The sequence below is a fragment of the Brienomyrus brachyistius genome, chromosome 16 (assembly GCF_023856365.1).
Source record: "Brienomyrus brachyistius isolate T26 chromosome 16, BBRACH_0.4, whole genome shotgun sequence".
NCBI classification, from domain to species: Eukaryota; Metazoa; Chordata; class Actinopteri; order Osteoglossiformes; family Mormyridae; genus Brienomyrus; species Brienomyrus brachyistius.
In genome coordinates this window covers 13,497,332-13,521,082 of record NC_064548.1, presented here as the reverse complement: position 1 = coordinate 13,521,082, position 23,751 = coordinate 13,497,332, and the positions used below count along the sequence as shown (strand labels likewise).

The 23,751-nt window shown below is 47.0% G+C and overlaps 1 protein-coding gene across 2 annotated transcripts; it reads right to left on the bottom strand.

The window, feature by feature from the left end:
* Positions 1–26: 26 nt before the first annotated feature.
* On the bottom strand, positions 27–23,557 carry stk39 (serine threonine kinase 39). Of its 2 annotated transcripts, XM_048979221.1 has the most exons (18): positions 23,320–23,557; positions 21,316–21,428; positions 20,881–20,989; positions 20,299–20,440; positions 19,619–19,674; positions 17,776–17,885; positions 17,584–17,685; positions 17,357–17,490; positions 16,186–16,234; positions 15,955–16,020; positions 13,643–13,765; positions 13,066–13,095; positions 12,520–12,576; positions 11,859–11,926; positions 3,734–3,786; positions 3,225–3,293; positions 2,989–3,053; positions 28–320 (listed from the first exon to the last, which is right to left on the bottom strand). In XM_048979221.1, the coding sequence occupies exons 1-18, from the start codon at positions 23,423–23,425 to the stop codon at positions 246–248; spliced, it is 1,527 nt and encodes a 508-aa protein (XP_048835178.1). In that variant the 5' UTR covers positions 23,426–23,557; the 3' UTR covers positions 28–245. The 2 variants fall into 2 exon arrangements, with proteins under 2 accessions (XP_048835179.1, XP_048835178.1); XM_048979222.1 differs by lacking the exon at positions 21,316–21,428 and having other exon boundaries at positions 27–320; positions 23,320–23,498.
* Between the last annotated feature and the right edge of the window lie 194 nt (positions 23,558–23,751).

The following is a 23,751-nucleotide window of genomic DNA, read 5'->3' as shown; positions in this document are numbered from 1 at the left end:
TGACAGTGCAGGGTGGAGGCTGGTGAGGGGGGGGGGGCAAGGGGGATGGCGACCGCTCTGCTGGCAATCGGCGGAGGTACAACGCAGAAGGGGTTTTTGGGCTGAAAAGGTGCATCTTCTCCATATCCCTCCTTGTGCTCAGTCTGAGGGCTGGAAGGCTGCCCCTCCTCGTCACCTGCCTGGAGCAAGTGAGGGCGGGGGGCAAGGTGGTGGGGGTGGGGAGGAGGGTGTTGGAGTCCAAGGCATCAGCTGACACTCAGCTGAGCGAAGCCCACCAGTTTCACCTCGTCCGGGATCTCTGTGCCGTCACAGCCAGAGGCCTGGGGGTGGGGGTGGGGGGGGGGGGGGGGGGGCAGTGACACAGAGAGCATGTGTGTGAACGTGGGGAGTTTGGCGTCTCCCGAGTACTACCAACTTCAGTCAGTCCCTTTTGGTCTTTCGCCCACACTAACGCTTTTTGGAACAAAGTCAAGAGAAAAATAAAAAAGAAAATCACAGCATGAGGAATCCTACTCGAAATTGTCATATAATCAGCAAAAAATTATTTATATAAAACTTGACAAAAATAGCCTGTTAATCCTGGTCGAATGAGAAAATGCATGCAGATCCTTTTTAGAGGTTTCTGTGTGCTTAAGGGCAGACGTTAGTTTGACAATTAAAATCATGCTTAGTATGGACTCAAAGGAAATTTAAACATCGCACAGATTTACATTTACACACTTGTTTTCTAATTGTGGTAATCAGACCTTTAGAGAGACAAGGAAATTTACAAAGTAATAATAATAAAGATACTTCAGTGGAAATTTGGGATCTTTTCACAGACAGGAAAGGATTTAATTAAAGGTGACATATTTCTTTCGATTTTGCTACTTTTCCTTTTATTCAGTGCATGACACTGACTTTGTTAAAGGAAAAACAAAACATTTCATGCAAATTGAATTACAGACCCTGGGTGATACTGCTGACCCACCGGTGGGGGGTGTTACGACAGGAATTCCTGCTACAGGCCTCAGAAAACGCAACAGAGTGACCACCAGTGGAGGGACAGAGTGACAGGAGTGAGCTAAAATTAACTCCCCCTCAGACACAGTGGTGACTAATGCTGCTTCCGGGGCATGACGGGGGGCACTGAGCTAGCGGAATCAGGGGAGATTAAGCTGGTATTTACGGAGGAGAATGAACGGGCTGTAGGGAGCAGAACAGCTGGCTGTATGCACGGAAGATTGCATTTTGGGGATGGGGGGGGTGATGGATGCCCCCCAGCATGCAAACCTGCAGTGTCTAGTCTCTAGAGGGGAGTGTCAGGGAGGGAGGGGACTCACAGGCTCGGAAGACTATAGTGTGTGTTTTTACGAGCATCAGGGACTGGAGCAGCAGGATAATGCGGGGGGGGGGGGGGGGATGGTGGGGATTTTCATGAGGCTGGAAAGGGTGAGGTGAGCTTAAACTGATCTTAAACCTAACAACAACCTCCACCACTTTAAAAGGACAGAGGAAGACGAAAAAGCCAGCGAGATTAAATAGGGGTTTTATTATATTTGGGAGGGTGAAAGCTTAGTGCGGATGACAACTGAACTAATTATACTGCTGTACTGGCCTTAAGTGAGGACATATTACAGGGAAATAAATAGGCAGGCTTCAAGAGTGCTGGGCGAGGGCTATGAAAGCAAGTCGATAACTCTGCCCTGCCTGGAGGGGCGCAGTGTCACTTCAAATAGCTGTTTGTGCTCAGCCACTGAAAAATACGTCGGTCCCCCCCCCCCCCACCCAAGCGCTGGTGGTCTAGACGGCCCGTATTGAGGAGTGGGTGGGGGCCTAGGTTTGGCAGCCAGGCAAGCATGTCCATGTGCTGGGGGGGGGGTTCTGAACCCGCCACTGTGAGAGATGGGGTGACGGACAGCCTGGACCAGTGCCCAGAGACAGCCTTCTCCATTTCTCCTCATCTCTCCATCATCAGGGGTGGGGCCAAGTTGCTTCAGGGAGTCCCCTGACAGTCCAGCCAGCGCCAGTCACGTGACACCAGAGGCCAACCTTATCATTAGCCAATGATATATATTGAATCGGTGAGTGACAGGGGAGGGGCCATTCTGGCAGCCAATCGGCTTTTAGGTTGGGGCCAGTGCCTCTGCGGTCTGCCCCTGTGTATGCCGCCTGATTCTTCCTGTTTTGTTTTTGTGGGCATTGTGGGTCCCCTGGATTGCTGCCACCGTCATGCAATCGTCGCTGGCTTTGGCCAAGGGAGATCTGATGGGGATTTCTGAATTGAATTTTGCATTGTTAGTTTCAGATGTCATCCCAGTCTCTTATTCCCCATCTAACTGTGCGTCTGCAAATAATGTTGACACCAAAATGCAGCGAAATCTCAGACCTGAATCCACTCCCATTTTTTGTTCCCTGTAGCTGGGCAGATATAAGTGATTCCCTTCAAAGTGGGGACCTAAACACTGTGAGTTGTGTTTCCTGCAAATCACCGGCCATGCTTTAAGGATGAGAAGTGGACCAAAGCGCTTCCTCATCAGACCAACACCTCTGCCCTCTAACAAGCTCCCAGGACTCAGACCTGCTGTGAGATAGTTGTGTAGATGCATCTGAAGATAACAGAGCTACTCCAAAGAAGGACATAGTCATGCTTAACTGTACTGCTTCACGAATACTGTACACGTCACTGATCTCTGCAAAGGACAAGCAGGTATAGAAAATGGATGGATAGATGCACCTTTTTGGTATAATACTTCGTATATTATGTGTGTCTATATCTATCTATATGTGTATCTATATTTATCATCCTTGCCTATGTATATAATTATAATGCTGGCTGAGGTGCTGCCAAGTGAAATTTGTGAGGTGACAAATGTTTAGCCCCAGAATGATATTCTTTCATTGCAGAAGATTCTTACTGAAAGCATAAGGGATAATGCTCGACCCGGGACTTATTTAAAGAAACAGTTAGAGGATCAGGAGCGTGACAATCGACACACGGCTACTCACCAACTTAAAAGTCAACACTTTGTAGGTAACGGGGTCGTCCACGATCTTCTGGAGGTTAGCGGCGACTGAAAGGTCAGACAGAGAGGCACGCGATGACTGGAGGGATCAACGATTCTGCCGTCAGCCGGCGTCGGTGCGCTTTTGGGATCGATCCGAAGCACGTCAAACCGTGAAGATCGGGAAAGAGATCGGGGGATTCGGGGGCGGGGGGGGTGCCGGGGGTAGGGTGACATTACCTATGACGACATCGTGGCCCTGGACGAGTCCAGCAGAGTACAGCTCCTGGGAGACGCCGTCCGCTGTGTCTGTAACGGAAATGGGAGGGTAGGGGGAACAACGCTGTGTTTCCGTGGTGACGGGATGTACTCACCCCTGCCATGAGATTAGCACTCGTAGACACACACACACACACACACACAAATATCTTTAAGGGGACCGTTCATTATTTTCTATGGACAAAACCCTAATCCCATCTATGACAACCTTAAGCCCCCCCCCCCAGCCCTAACCTTAATCACAGGTAGCCAAACAAAAATACAAGATTTTTTGCATTTTTAGTTTTTATCGCAGTTATTTATAAAATTGCAGTTTTTTATAAAATTGAATTTCCCCTTGTGGGGACTAAAAAAATGGTCCCCACAATGTTATGCATACCTGGACCATGCAGCGCGCGCACACACACACACACACACACACACACACACACACGTGCACACACACACCCTCCGTGTTTTCACTGTCTTACCTCTGCCTGGGGTGAACTCGAATCGAATGTCATTCAGTTCCTTTCTGGAGTTCCTGACAAACGAAACAATAAAAAGACATTGTTAATAAACGGGCTTCCTGGCTCAGGATGAACCGCGACCTGGTGCCCTGCGCTGCCGGGATGAGCTCCAGATCACCAAGATAAGATGGATGGTTGGTCTTCCTAAAACTCAGCTTTCTCAACAAAGCCGTGAAGTTCAGATATCCTGGTTATGAGGGCAAGCAGGCAACCAGCCAGGATTTGAGAATAACAACCGTAGCACGTTAGGAAAATGTTACATATGTACTTAGCCCGTCGGCGGAGAAGTTGAAGTGATGCGCGTTAAGCGACAAACAGCTCAGGGTGATATACTGCAGTTTTGATTAATAACACCCACAGCCTGTTGCCCGCTGTTTTATGTGTGGGGTGTAAAATACAGCCTGTCGAACATAACAGATGAATGTTATTTATAGATGGCACATACCTCAGGCTGGTCGTCACGGCTCTGACAAAGTAAGTACGTCGAGTAAGGACCAGGACCTTGTTTTCAAATGAATGTACCTTTTAAACAGGCAGGGCTGCGGGCACCTGCTTGACTGTGCGGAAAGAAGGGAGTCTCCCACATTTATCCCAAGATTCTAGGATTCTTTTAAGGTTGGGGGCTGAAATTCATAAAGAGGGCCCAACTATACCATTAGCCAATGCTACGTTTTGAATCGGTGAATGACAGGGAAGGGGCACTCCAGGGGCCAATCAGCTTTCAGTTGGACCCAAAGTCCCTGTGGTCCCACCCCCATCCTTTCAGCTGCCTCATATATATGATAGACAGCAATCCCTCCACAGGACTCCAGGTTTACTGTGTTTATGTGGGTGTTATGATGAGGGTAGAAAAAGCCCATAACTGCTGTGCGCCACCACCGTCACTGCACCCCCCTCCCTCACCACAGGCCATCCAAGCTCACCGCGAGCTGAACATCAAAAACAAGCGTCGTTTCACACAGGGACGCGTCCGCTGATGAGGTTAGAGTCGAGCAATAAGGACATTATTCTCTCCTAAGTGTTTGGAGTGCTTCTATCGGAGCATCTCCACTGCTGGCAGCAAACGCAGTGGGAGCAGGATTAGACTGCAACAAGACACAGGTAATTCATTACCCAGGCTGAATAGCCAGAGTTTGCCTCACTGTGTGTATTCAGACTACGGTGCATAGGGGTAATTTGTACCAGCGAGTGTGGTGAGGTCCCTCGGAGCTGCGTCAAACCCCTCGAGCACAGTGCTATGCTACACAGAGGATTCTGGGAGATGCAAAAATGGCAGGGAGAAATGGCGTCCAGCATCCGCTTCAAAATCGCCAATTGGCCATCACGGAGGAAGGAGCATTTACACCCTGTAGTCAGTGACGCAGTGGGTATTCTAAGCAGAGGCATAATTCATGTGAAAGACCAACCTTATAGTCAGTGACGGCCAAATAAAATTTCATGAACCATTTGCTGTATTTTTTGACCCCACTAGATGGTGCTCTTGGTTTGCTTTGGGGCACATATTGACCCCTTTTTTGAACAGGGAGCACCATCGCAGTGGGTGACATACGAGGGGGCCCTCGGGGACAAATCAGCTTTCACCTGGGACCAGTGTCCCTGTAGCCCTGCCCCTGTAGTGACACAATGGGCTGGTGACGTGTCACTTGGCCATGTGAGGGTCATACATAAGCAGATATACAGACATCTCACCTTCCAATGTCATCAATGAGCCATCAATGAGCGCTCACATTTGCATACGCAAAAGTACGAAAACATACAGGCTGATAATACGTGAGAAAGTCTCCCTACGGCTCAGTTAATTTATTTTAATATAGCGCCTTTCCAAAAGTCACCCCAAGACCTCTTGAAAAGAGTAAATTTAATAAAAGCAAGGCGTACACTTTCATCATAGTTGGAGTCCATCAGAGAGTCAGATCTCCAAGCAGGTCTGAGTGGGCTGGCACACTGTAAGACACAGACATGGTGTCACAGTCAGCAGCTGCTGGTCGACCAGTAGAGAGACGGAGGCTGGATATGGGCGGAATGCCAGTGAGGTGCCAAGGGGGAGGGGTCACAGTTGTGGATGATGCGGCAGAGCCATGCCGGCAGTGTGGCATAATGCTACCGCAAACAAGCACAGATGTCACACAGAAATTAATCTGTATTCGAGAAAATGTCCACTCCTGTGCAATATTTGCATTGTATTTACATTTTACTATGTTACATTGCATCGTGTCTACCGATTTATTCTTATAATTTGTAATCATATTGTCTTACTGTAAGCACCTTAAATTGTATTTGAGATTTGTAATTTGTGTTTAATCCGCGTTTACCAGTGCCGAGATTTTCATTGCATAGGGGAGGTGACTGTTTGACAATAAAAACAGAATCTCTCAGCCATCATTGCTGGTGCTTTTGCCAAGTGTTTCTCTGCCCAAACTTCTGTCTTGCTTCTTTTCATCAAGCACAAACACTTTACAGCTCCCTGGACCCACTCTCTGCCCTGATGGAATAGTGACACACCTCCGGGAATACGCCAGGCATCCCACGAGAGTTGCGGACTGAATCAACCCCTTCCCTCACTCCCGACATGGGTAAATAACCTGGCAGAGACACATGGGGTCAATGGGGTTGGGGGCGGCGAATGGGGGCTGGCAGAGCGCCTCTGTTTGAGACACGGGTTTGAGTCGGAGGAGGTTCTGCTCCCACTGCGATGTACGTGAGCTTTCTTAGCGGGGATTACGTCAGTTCGCAGCTCAGGCGAATTCTTATGGGGGATAAACGGCGTAACTCTGGGGGCCCTGAGGGCTACTAAAGCGCAAGCAGGAAGCCAAGGGCCGATGCGATCTCGGCACCACGGGCCAGCCGGGAAATCAGGGGCTGTGGATCCAGTGCCCGTCAGAGCCCTGCAATCACACACCCCGAGGCTGAGCTCCAGCCCGCAAATTCACCGTCCTCCAGCCCTGCTTAATGCTCCACCAACAGTCTTCAGTGGCCACTTAGAAAATCCGTCAGAGGGCAACCACAGGAAAGTGGATTGCCGGACGGAGAAGGGTTTCAAAAAACCGAAAAGGATAAGGGCAACGTGTAAGACTTAAGGAATGAACTTGGGCAGCCGTAATAAGACATAACGTGACACTTCTCTGCGTCTGACTCCGTCGAGGGCAAATCAGAAGAGGAAGAACAACAACCCAAATACAGGAGTGAGTTTTTAAAGAAGCAGATCTGTGGCAGTGAGTTAGTTCAGGTCCCTGAAAGGGACTCACCGCTGTACCCTACAGGAGATTCGTGTGAAGTGCTAAGCCTGAGTAATTGGATAAACTCCTTAAAGGTAACACTGGCAATTTATACTGTATGCTACTCGTCAAGGCGGAGAAAAAAATAAATAAAAAAAGACTGCTGACTCAGATAATTCAGGAAATCCATTTTGTGCAGATGGGCAGATCGCAAGACACCCGTGTGAGTGATGGAGTGGGCTCTCTGTAGGCCAATGAACTTCTTCCGTGAGCCGGTCTGAGTCCCCATGAGCTCAGTGGGACTTCCCAGGAGGGCACTCCCTGTCCTGGGGGCACGGCTAGCATGCTCTGACTGTGCCGGAGGTCACGCCCGAAGGAAAACATGTCAGCGGCGCGGTAATGGGGAAGCCAGGCGTGTAGGATTACGACTGACGGCCCCAGCCGAGGCATTAATCACTGGCGCGCCGCCGTTCCCCAGAGCTACGCTCCACGCCGAAGCTGGGATTTTCCCAGGCGACTGCGCATGATGCAGTCACTCAGGAAGTAGCCTATAGTTATCTCTATGTTATTGAATACAGCGGCAGCATGCTAACCAGCAGGAGGCGCCGTCTCTAAATTGCCATAGAGTGTTATTATGTATAGGTGCCTGTATAGGTGCCTGTGTGTGTCAGGTGACAGGCTGGCATCCCATTTAGGGTCTGCTCTGTGCCTCCTACAGTACCATGGCCACCTGCCCCCCCCCCCCCCCCCGCTTCTGGATGATAGATGGACTAATCTCAACATTAATGATTGTATTTCATAACTGATTCTCGTGATTAATGAGCACACTGTACATTTAATTATTACTGAATATGCTCTATTTTTAATGATTAAGAAGTATATTGTATTTTTATCTCAACATGGATTGGTATACCGAATATTTATCTGATTTCCGTTTAATTTACCAAGTAGCCAATTCTATCCTGTCAAACAGGGAATTGCAGCATTTTTAAAAGTAGCCTCCTGATAAGATACAGTTCTTATCAATAAACTGCTCCTTAACCAGAAATAGCTACAGCCATTTCTTATATTGTAATAATACAATTTTTTTGCTCATGAAAAAAAAAAATTACACTCAGACACTCTCCAGTGTAACTTAAAGCCCGGATAAACAGCTTTCTAAGTCAAGCCAGGCTGGGCGTGCCGTAAGAGGCAGATTCTGCGGCACTAGTGAAAGTGGAGTTCTGTGAGTTTAATCAGGTATGTGCCAGGTGGGGGGGGGGGGGGGGTCATCTGCAAAACCAAAGAGGGTGCTTTAAAAGGATACACACAAAAAACGTGCTACTTTAAACGGATAACGACTACATTTGACTGAAGTAAAATGACCAGGTCACTGTCACTGGTTACTGCTTTGTGGCTGGAAGGATACAACATTACCATGTGATTGAAGATGGTTAACCAGTTAGGTTTGGCTTCTGCAACTTCTCAATGCCCGTTATGGCAAGGCTCTTCAAATCTGGCCCTCGATTCTAAATCCAGGCCTTCTTTTGAGTTCTCTCAGGTCATTAGTTTCATAATCACTGATTCTGATTGGCCAGAGGCTTCACACCTGGCTCACAGGTAAAGGAAGGTTGGAAAATGAGCAGTTCTCGGCCCTCAAGGATTGTGATTTGAATATGCCTGCTTTATGGAGAAAGTCTGGATTACAGACAAAGGTGTAATTTTAAGGGGAGGGATTTAAAGATCTTTATTGTATTAAGATCTTTATTATTCTTGTCTATTTGTTATTTGCTATTAAAAATCTTAACAGCACCAGTGTTCCTGTGTTTACTGTCATAATGTAACTTTTACAGTAGAAACATGCACTAAATTGACACAAAAATAAAAAAAAATGGCTAGAAAATCTGCATCCCTGTCAATATTAGCAGTCTTCATGCACAGGAAACGGTTTTCTCGCCATTTGTCCACAGTCTAGACAAACGCGCGGTCGTGGATTTTTTTGCCCTGAATCAGATGTCTGTGCGAAATCAGAATGTGTATAAACAACCGTCCAAACGAGATAATGCTCCCTTAGATAAAACCAGGCATCCGTGAGGGTAAAGATCTGGCTAAATTAAAAGCGGCTGGTGCGAGGTGAAGGTGAAATAGGAAGCAGGAAGAGGGCCGGGCTGAGCGACAGAAGGGCAGGGGTCTGGCTCCACACCCCCACATCTGGACCTGGCTCAGGCTGAGCTCCTCACCCTTTAAGGCTCACGTGTTCTCCATCCTGGGGCCACTGTGAGCACAATCGAGCGTTGTTTTCGAGGGCCTGGGATTTCCACATCCCGGCGTAAAAGCGATCACTCATCGATCATTACTCATCCCAGCTGCACGCACTATAACCACCAAAACAAAAAAGATGAAAGTGGCCACCTGGACAGAGAAAGGCGTAGGAGGAGCTGAGTGAATTTATAAATCAAGCCAGTGGAGAAAAAATGATGCAATGCAGTCTACATCAAACAGACTACAATATGCTGATGGTCATGACAGGGCAGGGGGCATCTTGGTCTTACACAGATCTTTTAACATGTTTGCAAACATTTACAATATGAAATAACTAATACCCGAATGAATGAATGTATGGATGGATGAATGATATTTTCCACAGACTTTCGACTCATAGAGTGTAATTCACACCTTGCTGGGTCACTGTACGCTTGACCGGTATTTGACTCACACAGCCAATAATTCTATATGCCTGACATCACTGCCTATGCTCTCTGGCTCCTGCTTACTTTCATCATTCTGAAATGATGCTTTGCTTGCACAAGCACACTGGAATGATCCTTTTCACATATCCCATCTTGCTCTCCTTTCAAGAGATACATAGTCGAGAGCAAAGCTTGGAGTCCAAACACAGGGTTAGGCCATTTCTTGAGGGCCCCTGGACCTTTTCGAGGGGAAATTAAGGACCTTCTTTAAGGGAACAGTAGGCTTATGACTAATGATAGCCAAATAAAGCTTCATGAACCATTTGCTGTATTTTCTAGCTCCACTAGATGGTGCTATTGGCTTGCATCGGCGCATGTATTGAGCCCTTTTTTGAATAGAAAACACCATCTAGTGGGGCTAAAAATACAGCAAATGGTTCATGAAGCGTAATTCGGCCATCACTACTTGTGACAATTCTCCCAAGGAGAGGATCTGAACCAGCAACCTTCCAATGTCAGACACAGAGGCCTAAGCCGATGAGGCACACGCAACGTTTGACAGGGAGTCCATACTGGCGATACTGCAGTGGAGACCCCATAATGACTCAGAATCCCCGTGTCAGACCTTATGCCTCTAAGGATGTCACAGCAGGGTGTTAAGATGCTCCTGGAAGGACACAGAGACGACACTGCGGCCACCTGCTTCCACGCGTCTGCCTGATCAAGATGTGGCAGCCAGGGGCCTCCCTGCAGAGCCGGGGCTGACCCCGAACTGAACCCGCGGCCCCTCATGAACAGAGACGCCACCGATTTCTGCAAGCCCCAAGGCATTTATAGCCTGGGGCCAGGCCAACTGCACCCTCCCCCTCAGAAAATGAGCCTCGGGTTACATGCCCTACTCCCCCAATAGCAGGAGAGAAGTTTCTAGGTCTCAGAACGCACATAAATATTTAAGCCTTCTGACTCACCCTGCTGATGGCTATTAAAAAAATGCATTATTAATTATTAAAAAAAAAACTTTCAGTAGGAAAGCCACGCCACTATTTAGTCACTGGTTACCATCGTTTATGACACTTGTAATGTAAAAGAAGAAACGGTTTTACAGATCAGTCCCTATGCAAATCAGAAGCAGAGGAAGGTTATACACTCTGTTTAATCATCCTGATTAAATGCCAAGGAAGAAAGCCAAGAGCCCATTCCAGTGTGTGTGTGTGTGTGTGTGTGTGTGTGTGTGTGTGTGTGTTTAAACCACTTGGGAAAATGTGGGAGCACGAAGGGTCTGTTTTAAACGCAGTCTGAGACCATTAATCGCTAGCTCAGCGTTGCAGAACTCCAATTCAGGGTGAATGTGCATGCACTTCCTATCCTATGCAATTAGAACCGGCATGGAATCCTGTGCCCGGACCCAGACACCTTCCACAGCGATTTTCTCCACAGCGACTGAGCAAGCCACAGAATGTCACTCTCGCCCAAATTAAGCATACAATTAGCTTTATAGAGGTGCAGCATCGTGCGACGGGTGGCCGTTCTCACACACTCTTACCATTAATGAAAATTAAGACCCTATTGTGAGCCATTCTCTACTTGCTACCTGCAGCGAGGCTCTGTAATTTCTTCTGGAGGTAAATCAATTTAATTAAGGTAGAGGAAATGAGGGTAGACGACAGCTGGAACGCTAGTGTGTGTGTGTGTGAGAGAATGCAAAGATACAGTCTGTCAGGATCCTTAGGCTACTGCAAGAGACAGTTGACAGTGACGTACATGCCCTGTGTGACTGAATGCTGCCCCCTTCAGGTCGGGGGAATGTCCATTAGTGCGTTCTTATCACCTGGACAGTTCTCCTCAGGCTATCCTCACTGAACACAGTGCATAGTGTATTCCTTTAATGACACCCATAATGTGTCGAGTAACGTGCTTTCGAGGGCTGCGGTCTTAATGTCTTCAAAAATGATGGCAAGTTTAATGGATGATGCTGCCGTTTCACGTCCCGTGGCATTACTGGGCAGCGTTTTAGCAGCCGGATCTGTGTCCGGGGCGGTGTGGACCCCTCAGACACCATCAATCAGGGCAACAGGCCAAGAACCCCCCCCCCCCAATTCACACCCACATCCCAGCTACCTTACCCAGGACCGCACCACGGAGTTCGGTCAATGAATCGGCGCTCGATCGTGGCAGAGAAGGAGCACAGATGGTCTGACTTACCTCAAGCGCAGGACCATGTTGACGGATGCCTGGCCTTGTTTGTCCGTCAGGCACTCATAAGGCTGCACCTTGACGAAAGAGGGATGGAGGGAGAGAAAAGACAGCTCAGGTCCTGCCACCATTGCTAATCTGATCACATACTCTGTTAAATCGGCACAAGGGTTTTATTTAGGGTGAATCTCTAGATCCTTTTATGACTATAAACGCAACTTCCTTATGGTAGTGTTGAATTAAACCCATTAAGCTGTCCACAAAACTAACAGCTACCACCACCCCCCCCCCCAAAAAATGATAGAAGAAGCACTAAATGGTAAGAACAGAGCGGGATGGTGCGTAACGGCGGAGTCGTCATAAAAGAAATATATATGCCGATGCTTAATATCTCTCTGTCCTCCAGCTACGATGAGTTGGAATGTCGTGTCGCAAGTCTCTCAGGGATGGGGGGGTCCGACAGTATTTCGCGAAGGTGTCTATGTCTAGCGGGATGATCCCACAAGTCAGGGAAGTGGAGGGGCAGGCAAATGGTTACTGCAGGGCTACGGTGACTTATAACGACCCCAATTATATAACAGTAATGTACTTTTAAAAGCATCATAGAAAATAGAGCTTAGAACAACATCCCCCCCCCCCCCCCAAAAAAAAAGGCTTGCGATGGTCTCACCTGGGGATGCTGGATGGAAAGTCCCTGCATCGCTACATTGTTGGCGTTCACCTCGTCCTGAAAGAGCCGAGAGAAAGGCGTCGCGTCAGCTCAGCTGACACAGAAGGGGCATCCGCGTCAACACAGTAGCCCCGCCCTCGTCCGCCTGCAAAGCCGGGGGCCGCAAAAAAAAACAGCTTCTGTGAGCTAACTGCCTTATTGACGCGTATCGACCCCGGCGAGCCTCCTTCACGCCCAGTGACAGGTGTGAAAAAGACTCCGATGCGAGGTCAGAAGGCTTCTAGAAGAATCCAACAGGGGATTTCCATCCAGCGAAGCCTCTGGCACGACTCTGCTACAGCCATCCGGGCGAGATGCAAATTACCCGGAAGGTATAAACACTGGTGCAAAAAAAAAACCCATTACCCCTAACGCAATGCGTAATTACAAATAATAATTACCCACAACAGCTACTGCTGACGCGTGACTGCCATTCGCTTCTGCAGTTTTCCTGAATGGACCAAATTCATTACAGCATCAGCGGTTTAACAGAGAGGGAGCACTTACATCTTTTCTGTCGTCTCTGAGCCTCCGGGACTGAAATGGCAAATAAACAAAGCGGTTAGGCTCGGCCTGCGGAATGATACCCAACAGACTGAGAGTCACATAAAATCTCAAAGAAACACAGAGAGCAGGCCTGAATTCCTCATCAGGAAATTTAATAACATTCCATTAAATTTTTATTCTGCACTGACTCATAATGATGTAAGAACTGCAGTACAGTGCATATTCACATCAGCCTCTGCGCAGGCATGTCGGCTTTGTCCTGCTTTAAACTTGCCCCTAACTGGTTTCCATTTGTGTTCCTCTGTTCTTAAACCAGTTTTCAGATAAAAGTCACCTGACTTATCAACCCCCTCTCCCCAGGCCAAATAAAGAGACTGTGCGTTCCTGTCCTTCTGCCCTCTATTGCAAACATGTTCCGTCCTTTTTACAGTCATCAGGATACAACGAAGACTAAGCGTCTGACGACGACATCATCGAAAGTCAGGGGTACTCATGTGTCCCAGCTCAAGGCTGATTCTCTCCTTCACCTCACCCCCAAAGCCGCAACCCACCCCCACCTCATGCTCTTCAGACCCACCCTGCCCTGGTTCACCGCCGCCTTGCCCTCCTCGCTGCGCTCGTCCAGCTCGTCGTCGCTCCACTCCCAGTCGCCATCTTCCGTCTTGTGCAAGTGCCCGCTCGAACCCGGCACCCTCCGCACCTGAGGATAAGGGGCTATAATATAAGAATAGTAACACTAGAAATAAAAGCTGCTTAAAAATACTTGCACATACCATGATTTGTTTATTCATAAATGCACCCCCAAATCAAGCTATCGAGTATATCGCCCCCCGGTCCCGTTGGCACTCTGTGGATTCTCATTACACATGGTCTGCACAGATACTTTTAGTGCAATTAGGTCATGTGCACATACTCATGGACAAAAATAGCCCCATCATCTCCCACAAAACATGCATTATATTCATGCATTAATTCCACGGGGACGGATCGGCTGCGGCATAACCGATGAGATGTCTTTCTCACGTCTTTTTTTTATTTTTTTTTTTATTCTGCACCATCCAATAATCAGCCATTCAGAAATTCCACGTGCACATGTTAATAAGGACGTGTTTCGGCAATCAGTGGCTCGGACTACAAAATAAAACAAAATACGATAAAGATAAAAAAAAAATAGCCTGTAAACCGCGGCGCCTTCGGTTTGCACCTTTTATCTCTATGCGCCGCATAATCAAAACGGAAGCTTGTACTCAATAACACAAAAAATAATTTGCCTGATCTATGCCGTTTCCCTTACCTTTCAATCACATAAAAGTTGAGCCACTACAGCATCCCACATTCATGCCACTTGGAATATCATTATCTTTGATCACTTACTCTGGTGGACGTAATAAAGAACTATTTCTAATAGGACCACAATACAGGAGCTATCGCGACCTCTGCTGGCCAGATGGAAAATGACGTCTACTACAGGTATCTGAAGAAGGCCGATAATCCTGAGAGTCTTTTTTACGGATTGTAAATCACATGCATACGTTTAACAGAGTCAAGCTGCCATGTTCTCGCTGTCGGCGCATGACTAATGTCAGAGAGGATCGAGATGAACCCTCTCAATGTTTCATTCCTGCATCATAGTTCGCTTGTCTCCCACACCACTCCAGAGAATACAGCCACAGCGAGACACTTTCATTAAAATCAGTCAGGAGGGTGGCTTTGGCAGGGGAGCTGAATGTAGCCGTATGACCTCAGTAAGGTGGCTACAGGGAGAGAGGTGACAGCTGAATTGGAGAAGGCGGAGGGGAGGCTTGGCATCTGGAAGCTCCACATATGAATCAACGTCACACTGACGATATATAACTCCCCCCCCCCCCCTCCCCAGAGTTGGAGAATCTGCAGAGTGAAAGGCTGCAGATTGAATTCTGCGTTTCGAATAGCCATCACGTCAACCTCCGCCAGCCGGAACGTGATTAACTCCCATCTCTAAAGGTCAAGGTAGTGCTGAATCAGGAAGGTCACTCTGAGCTGCCCCGCTATCCCGCCCGCATGCTGACAAAACATAACGGGACAGGATCCGTACACCCCGGGCTTCATGTATGGCAGCTCAACAATATCTCAAAAAATATCATTAATGACACAAAACACCATCAAGAACTCAAATGTTATCGCTCATACTTGACGTGATGATTCTGCTTGACGTGCCTCGGACAAATCCTGACAAAGTGAACAAGTGAGATCATGCTATTTGGCTACCGAATATCTTTAATGACTTGAAAAACACAGCACCTTATTATTATTATTAAAAGTGCTTATATAGCTATGAAAGACAAAGGCAAATTGGCAGATATATAATTATTTCAATTCTGGGACTGATTCTTTGGGGTTATTAAAAAAAATGTTGGAAAGAGGGTACAAGCAAGCTCAGAAATGTCATATTTTTGATTTGGATGCATCTTTGGTTTGCCTGCTGCAAGCACATCAGAGCACATTAGACTCTGGACCAGCAGTTCTGGGTTATCATGCAAATAAAACCAGCATGCTACCGCTACAACATGCTACAGCTACAGCATGCTACAGCTTTCCTGAAGCATCTGCTGAATCTGTCCCTTATCTTGTGTAGGTTCTAGATGTCACACAACGAGACGAGCCGCTGTCGGCATCGGCGTAACGACAAAGGTCATGCTTGAGTTCTGCTGCAGCTGGTGCGTAAGCTGCTGCCGCTACCTCTCCACCTGTGAGAGGTCTACAGGGCCGTGAGGGATGCTGAGCGGCCGGAAATGTGCAGGCTAAGCACTACCCCCGAACACTAAGCTCTCGGGAGCCAAAGTCGCTAAACGATTAGCCACAGGTCGCTCAAAAAGGCTTAGGAAGCAATATTTCGTTAGGAAGCATTACCCTCTTGGCCCTCTGGGTGATGTTCGGCGCTTTCTGTAGCAGTTTCTCGATCAGATACTCTCTGTTCTGCAAAAGGGGAAATGAGAAATGGCTGCGTGAGGATGGTGGCACAGGAACGATCAACGGTACCCGATTGGCAACCAAGACTTTTAACCAAACTTTCCACGCGGTACTTCAGCACTACCGGCAATAAGACAAATAAAAACCAATCAATAAATTAACAAAGCATACCTTAGCCTTCTGGAAAAATTTACACTTCAAGAGCTCGGCTGCTGTAGGCCTAAAGAAAAACACGTAGAGAAATGAAAACATATTCCAGTCGAAGGTTAGATGATGGATGACTGTACTCGATGGCTTTCTTCTGGTTTTACGGGCTTCTCCAAAGCCCAGATCAAGCCAAAAACCATCAAAGTCCATAAGACCCACGGCTGGGGCTAAGGGTTGATAGTTTTGACAGAATCGACTGAGTTGCCATACACTGATTCATATGACCCTGGGCATCAACAAGAAGACAACAAAGAGCTTCCTGCATTGTGCTGGCAGAAGCCCCTCAAGAATTGTTGTCAGGACAGGTCTGAAGTTGGCATCTATGCAAGCGTCCTCTGAACCCCCCGGAGCCTTGACTTGAGCAGTTTAGGCGATCGGATTAACTTTGGAAAGGGAATACTGTGAAAATAATGGGCGAGCTGTCGAAATGATTACTGTAAGGTGCTGCTCTTAAAAGCACCAGTCAACAGACTAACTAGATAGATTTTGAAGAAACAGTCAGTCAGATGATGGGAGTGTCTCTTTCAGAGCTTGCATCTGCATGACCTACTCGAAGGTATGTGTGATTACAGATGAGATGTGAGGATAGAGTCGGAATGGAACTGCAGACAGGTTCAACCAAAATGATGGAAAGGACCAAAAAGCAAATGACTGATGTTTGGCCTCAGTGCAAGGAGAAACACCAAGAACCAGAATGAGAATGGGGTACGTTCAGGGTGCTGTGAGGCTCTGCGTTAGAACCCTGTGTCTGTGACTGGAAGGTTGCTGACTCAAATCCCCGGATCAGCAGAGTGATTTCATCATTGGGTGCTAGAGCAAGGTTCTTAACCCCCAGTGGCTTCAGGGACTCTTTCCTCAAAATCTCAAAATGCATGTTGCTTTAGCTAGAAGCATCTGCTATATAAGTGAAATGTCTACTACAGCATGCAGAATGAAGTGTGTGTGTGAGAGAAAAAACAGGAAGGATATTATCGTTCACAAGTGAAGCGACTGAACTCGCATGTAACCTGACACCATCCCTTACACAGCCTCTTACCGCTGTTAGCTTTCATGCATGCAACTGCCTCACATCGCTTTTCGGCCATGAAAGGAAACCCATTAGCCAAACAGTCTTGGGGGGGCCGGGGGCACAAACCTTTTAGTGGGGTCCTTCTGAAGGCACAGAGCTATCAGTTTCCTGAAGGACTTGCCATACTTTTTCACCATGTCCTTGTCTTCCACGCCTGTCTCGAGCATGGGGGGGTCATTCTGTAATGTCAGCATGAGGACCTGGAGGGCAAATAGGAGAAAGATGAAACGAGCAGACAGGCACAGGGGGAGCAGCTGCGTCCGACCCCACCCCCCAGCTCCACTCCCACACACCTTCATGGGGGGGTACTTGTGATACGGCGCAGAGCCCGTAGCCAGCTCAATAGCCGTGATTCCAAAACTCCAAATGTCCGCCTTAAAGTCGTAGCCTCGCACCTGAGAGGGTCACCAACAGGGGTTTCAGGGGCACAGAACCAGGCGGTATCTTCTCAAAGGGGGGGGGGGGGGGCGCTGTTGAGTTCTCACCTGCTCCATCACCTCCGGCGCCATCCAGCAGGGCGTCCCTACAAACGTCTTGCGGACCTTGTTCCGAGTGACATCTCCGCCCGTGGCTAGGAATGCACTAACTCCGAAATCTGAGAAAGCGTTCGCAGCAGAGGAACCGAAAATTACAGCAAGAAGATCCCAACCAGGCTCGTCTGAACAAAGACCTTTGGCCTGTGGCGATGTTTCCCAGGATCGCCCAGGTGTTCCGTCCTTGGATTTTGTGGCACCTTCGGGAGTGATTGTTCTCAGTGGCATCTGCCGTTCTTGGTACCACAACAGGACATTTGGCAGGGAAAAGGACAGACTTCGACGCGCAGACCTCGATGGGATGGCTAAAATATGTCTACGAGCGAGACTGAACAGCTCAGTCAAAGCTCTGCCCCCTGGTCCTAGCGAGTGTCTGAGGAACAGCTTGAAAACTGCTGTCAATAAACTCATGGCAGCCCAAGACAGCATGAAGAAACCTGCCCAGGAAAGCTCCGGAATGCTCTGAGGCTGACTTAATCATGAAGACGTGAAGCTCTTCCAGCCTCCAGAAGAACCAAACGTCAGGCTCTTGATCATTATGGTGTCAATTCCTTTCTGATTTACATCCCAGTAAATGCCAAGAAAATTAAAGATTAAAATATTCAGTATTTTACCTTCTCAGAAAGGCATGCCATATTAGTGAATCTGGATAATTCTGCAAGGCGATATAGATATTACAGTACAAAACTCTACTTTCACCCAAATGACTACAAAGAGTCAAAATGTTCCATGTTTGTTTTGGATCTTGTTAACATTGCCAAGTTTAATCAAATAGTTATGCCACCTTGTTTTAAGCATCCCACTCATTCAGTGTATATTATGCATGATAAACTACGAGAGGTTAAGATACAGCACATTTATCATGTAAATATGTTTAAAACCTCTGGCTATGACCTTAAAGGTTTTTATACCTCTTTATGACATTATGTTCTGTTATTTCATTTGATTAGGGAAAAAAAACGGAATCTCAGTCACAATGTTGTTAGGATGCATTAGTAAACAAAACCGTTCTATAAATATAAGGGAAACAAACCCGAAAATAGCATGATTATCATTTATTTGTTCAGCAGACACTTTTCTCCAAAGCAGGATACAAATGACTGTCAGTCCCTGGAGCTATCGTGGCGTCCCAATGATGAAATTACTCGGCTGACAATAGGGATTTGAACCAACAACCTTCCAATCACAGGCACAGTGTTCTAACATGCTGAGTCACACACTACCCCCTTGCAGTGGGTGAGCAATGTGCTTGCAGAAACGTTCATTAAGAGCATCTGTAAAGTGTGTCTGACAGCAGCGTTCACTGGGCCTGTACCGTGAGTCGTCACTTGCTGAAAGCCCTCATAAAAGGGATGAGAAAACTGACGTGTTTAGAGAAAACGAAAATTTTGAGACAGACGTAAACAGCTTTTTGGAAAATGCCCATGTGCATGCCTTTTGGAGTGCTTTGCAGGAAGTTACTGGGATTTACAAGAATATTTAAAATAAAATCCCACTGCCCAGGGCAGCGTTTCCCAACCTGGTCCTCAGGGACCCCCAGACAGTCTGCTCCCTCACAGCTCCTGGTAGCAAAAACATGGACCCTGAGGACAGGGTAGGGAAACACTGGTTAAGTGACACCAGCCCTCACACTGACCCATGGCTGACCTGCATTTCAGTGCATTTGGAGCCCCCTAGAGTAAAGATGAGGAATGGCAGGGGTCGGATGCCAGCAGCAGCCGTAGAGCACAGGACAGAGAGGGCAAGTGCCCCCACCGTGAACAGTGTGAAACGGCTTCCCCACCCCCCTCCTTACCTGCTATCTGGATGGAGCCATCTTCACCCAGCAGAATGTTCCCAGCTTTCACGTCCCTATGAGCATGTTCATGAGACACACACACACACACACAGGTTATGCGGAGTCTCCAGCCCACTTTGGAGTGCTGTCATCGATTCCTATTGTAGCTGCTCATTGAGTTAGATGGCTATTGTTAGCAGCACAGAGCCTTGGGGGTGGGTGGAGGGGGGTATGTGGAGGGGGGATGGGGGGGGGGGGGGGTTGGCACTGTATGCCCTTCACAGCAGCAGAGAGCTGGTAGACAGTAGGTACAGTCAAACACTGTACAGTTCATTATAGAATATTAATCAGTCGTGGAAATAATACAGCTCAATGCGACACCTGTTCAATTACATTTCATCATAATAACTTAATAGTAATAATAACGTTATACATTTTTAGAACTGAGAACCGAAGAATTAAAGTTAACACTTCTGTATGCTTAAAATCTGTACATGTGTTATTCATTGAGTGAGAACAATGTGGTATAAAGCTTATATAATGTCATGGTTAGCATACTATTCTGCTTACACTAAAAATATGCCACTGCGAGCAACTGTTAGCAGGCCAATTCAGTTTTTATAGTAAATTATAGTAAAATAAATTAAGCATCGACCTTGAAAGCAGTGTTAAAGGATGAAAGGCAAAGTGTGGTTTACCTGTGGATCTGTCCGTTCCTGTGCAGGTAGTCTAAGCCCTCCAGCACCTCCTTCAAGATGGTGGCTATGATGGACTCTTCCAGAACACCGTTCTTATGCTCCCCTCGGCTGAACGTGTGTTTTATCATGTCCAGCATCGACCCTGTGTGAAAAGGCGTAAGACACACCAAGGACTGAATGCCAATCTACAACAAAGAAAACCCATTACTTCTTGTTTCCCTCAGGATGGTGTATGGTTGAGAAGGTTAGGCAGTTTTGGCTGTGATCAGAAGGTCGCCGGTTCATATCCCATTGGCTGGTTAAGTGATTTCATCATTAGATCCTTCAGCAAGGCCCTTAACCCTAGTTGCTCTAGGGACTGGTTAATCCTACATTCTCAATGGTAAGTTGCTATGGATAAAAAGCATCTGCTAAACAACAAAACGTGCTAAAATGAAATCAGCTCTCCATAAACATCAGACACACATCTAGAAAGTACTACTATGGTGCATAAATGTTTTATTGCAGTAACTCGCTTGAGAACAGAGAAATGGAGCCCAACTTCCCAACACAGAAAGAAGCCACAATAGAAAAAAACCTTACCTCCACTTAACAGCTTCATGACCAGCCAAAGTTCATCCTTTACCACAAAGGAAGTGTAATATGTTACCACGTTCGGGTGGCTGCACTGACTCATTGCCTGAATCTCTTTCTGTTTAAAGAGACAAAGATTGTTTTAAGTTTTTCATTTTTTTCAACTGTTCACACTATTAGTTCCAGGCAATTTGCTATTAATACAAATAATAATATAGGTGTCATTATTTTCTTGGGTTTATATCAGGCAGTTGTGAGACGGTGAGGATTTCACACAACCCACTTGTTTCTTCATTTAAATAGGAAACGTGTGGGATCTCCCACGCAAACTGTGGTTCTGCAAGGGGAACGTGGGTTCTTCGGATAGGTTACTAGAGTTAATGAACCTCAGGGACGCCGGTTAGCACAGGCAAGCCAAGCAGACTCTTGGGGAACGATGCTCACCAGCAGCTCGTCCATACTGGTCTGGCACTTCTCCAGATTTATCCGTTTTATGGCCACTCGCTCCTGCCTGGGCTTGCACAGAGCTGCCTGAACAACAGCTGTGGCCCCACTGCCTGTAACCACAGCCAACAAGCAGCGTTTTAAAACAGGCAGCAGCACGGACAACTTTAATTCTAACACTCACTATCATTCACCATCACACCAACGTGGAGGACCCTGGGTTCTGGCTAACATGCTTGTGGGAGTTTTACTTACACAAATATGTTCTGAGGGCAGAATGAAAAATGACTGGTTCAGAGAGTTAACCAATGAGATTGTAGAGGAGGTGGGTCCAAACAACTTGAGCCGGGACCAACCAATCAGATGTTGTGCTCCCACCTCCTGTAGTTGCTTGGACCCACCTCCCCTACAATTTCATTGGTTATCTCCCTGAACCAATCATTTTTCATTCTGCTAGCAGAACATTTTTGTTTAAGTAAAACTCCCACAAACAGCTAACATGCAGGTACTTCATGATTCCTTACAGAGGGGCTGTAGCGTCTCTGCGCAGTGAAAGAAACCGTACAGATTTTAGACAGATGGTGGCAGCAGTAGAAACAGAAGCTGACCTATACAAAGTGTATTGGGGTACAGGAGTACATATTCACACACCTGTGAAATAATGGAATTCTTAGTGCGTTGCTACAAACAAGACGGCTAACCCTTATCAGTGCCGATATGGCGTATTTTCGTGGCTAGTTACAATGTACATCCCTCACACCTCTCTGGGAATGATTTTTTCATAGCTGCACAGTTATATAGAAAATGCATTAAGGTAGCCAGAACGTTTTGTTCTAAATATACTATATTCATATATTTAAATTATATGTTTACGTAACATATTTTCATTTCATTTTTGGAAGGGCAGGCTGGTGAAGATCGTCGCGTAACAGCGCCAGTACGACTGACAGAAGTGCAAAGCGGGCGTTCACCAGCAGGGGAAGTAATGAGCATCACTGCAAGGCTACTTCATAAGAGGACACTGTGAAACAAGTGAACACATAACAGCATAGAGCACAAAAGCCACGTCCCTGTCCGTGACAGTGCCTAAGACCTACGAGATTGCTTAATACCCGTGGGCATAATCAGTTAGCATATACATCATTTCCGCCAGACACTTCCTTGCAGCCATCACTAATCATGACAATATTACTGCGCTAGTGACAGATTAGGGTATTCTGACGACGGACGGAAGATGTGAACTGGTCTACCCGATTTAAAAGATCTATATTATAAATGACATAATGGCAGAATTTTCTTTCCTCCTCTCGTGTCATCGATATCTCTTTTCCATAATAAATGTAAAATGTTGCGCGTTACAGTGACCGTTATTTAAAAAATCATCGCTATTTTAACTGTGGCGTTAAGTTAATTATAGCGACGCGGAACGTGGAAAGCGATATAATTTTCAAGAATCTGCAATAAGAATCATACAGTAATGACAGGGGGGTCTGTGAACTCCACCGTGAACTGGCAGTTTACGCAGACGCCGTGCTGCGAATTAGCAGCCTCCCAAAACCGGTATACCGTCATAAAGGTACCGGCTCCTCGTGGCCCAGTCGGACATGGTCCCCCTGGGCCGATCACAATTTCAGCAAATTAATTTTCTTCTCCCGTGCAGCTTCCACCTGCCTTTGAAGTGACATTATTTCGCAAAAATCCCCCTTTTTCGTTTCACCCCCCCCCCCCCCCAAAAAAAAACACATATTTTCCCCGAGTGACAATCTGATTCCTTCGCATTTCTACACGAATGCAAGCACTTTTTATAGAATGGTACGCCGAAACATGGTATAAGCTCAGAAGCTACGCGAAATACTGCGATTGCAAACATCCGCATTGCTAAGCTGTACATGACAGAGGACATGCATCGGAAAAAAAGCCGGTAGGCCCCCGCTTCCCTATAATCACCGTCGGTCGGACCGATTAAAAACGGCGCAACCGGCGATCAGACGGTTTGACACTAACCGATGACCTCCTGCAGCTCATAGGACTCTCGGGTAATTGGCCAGGTCGCCGCCGGCACCGGTTGCGGACTCTGGGTATGAACCGGAGGCTCGATGTGCTCCGCCATGATGCTGCCGCTCAGCTTCTTAAGCGACCTCAGTCTGTACAGTTTCCTCTCACCTCCCGGACTGCGTGGTGTCAGGGGCTGTTAGGGATCACTACCGCCCGCGATGAAAACATCCGCAAAACAGCAGGGCACGGCTACAAGACACGCAATTTCTGTCAAATATTGCACTCTCTTACTAAAACGTTTTAGACCACATGACATGTAAAACAGCCTATCATTCCATTTAATTTGTGCGATTTGAAATTTTTTTTATACACGCGAAAAAGTACCAATTGTGCGTTATTTTATTCATGTAATATTTCTTATTATTATGTGTTCTTTAAACA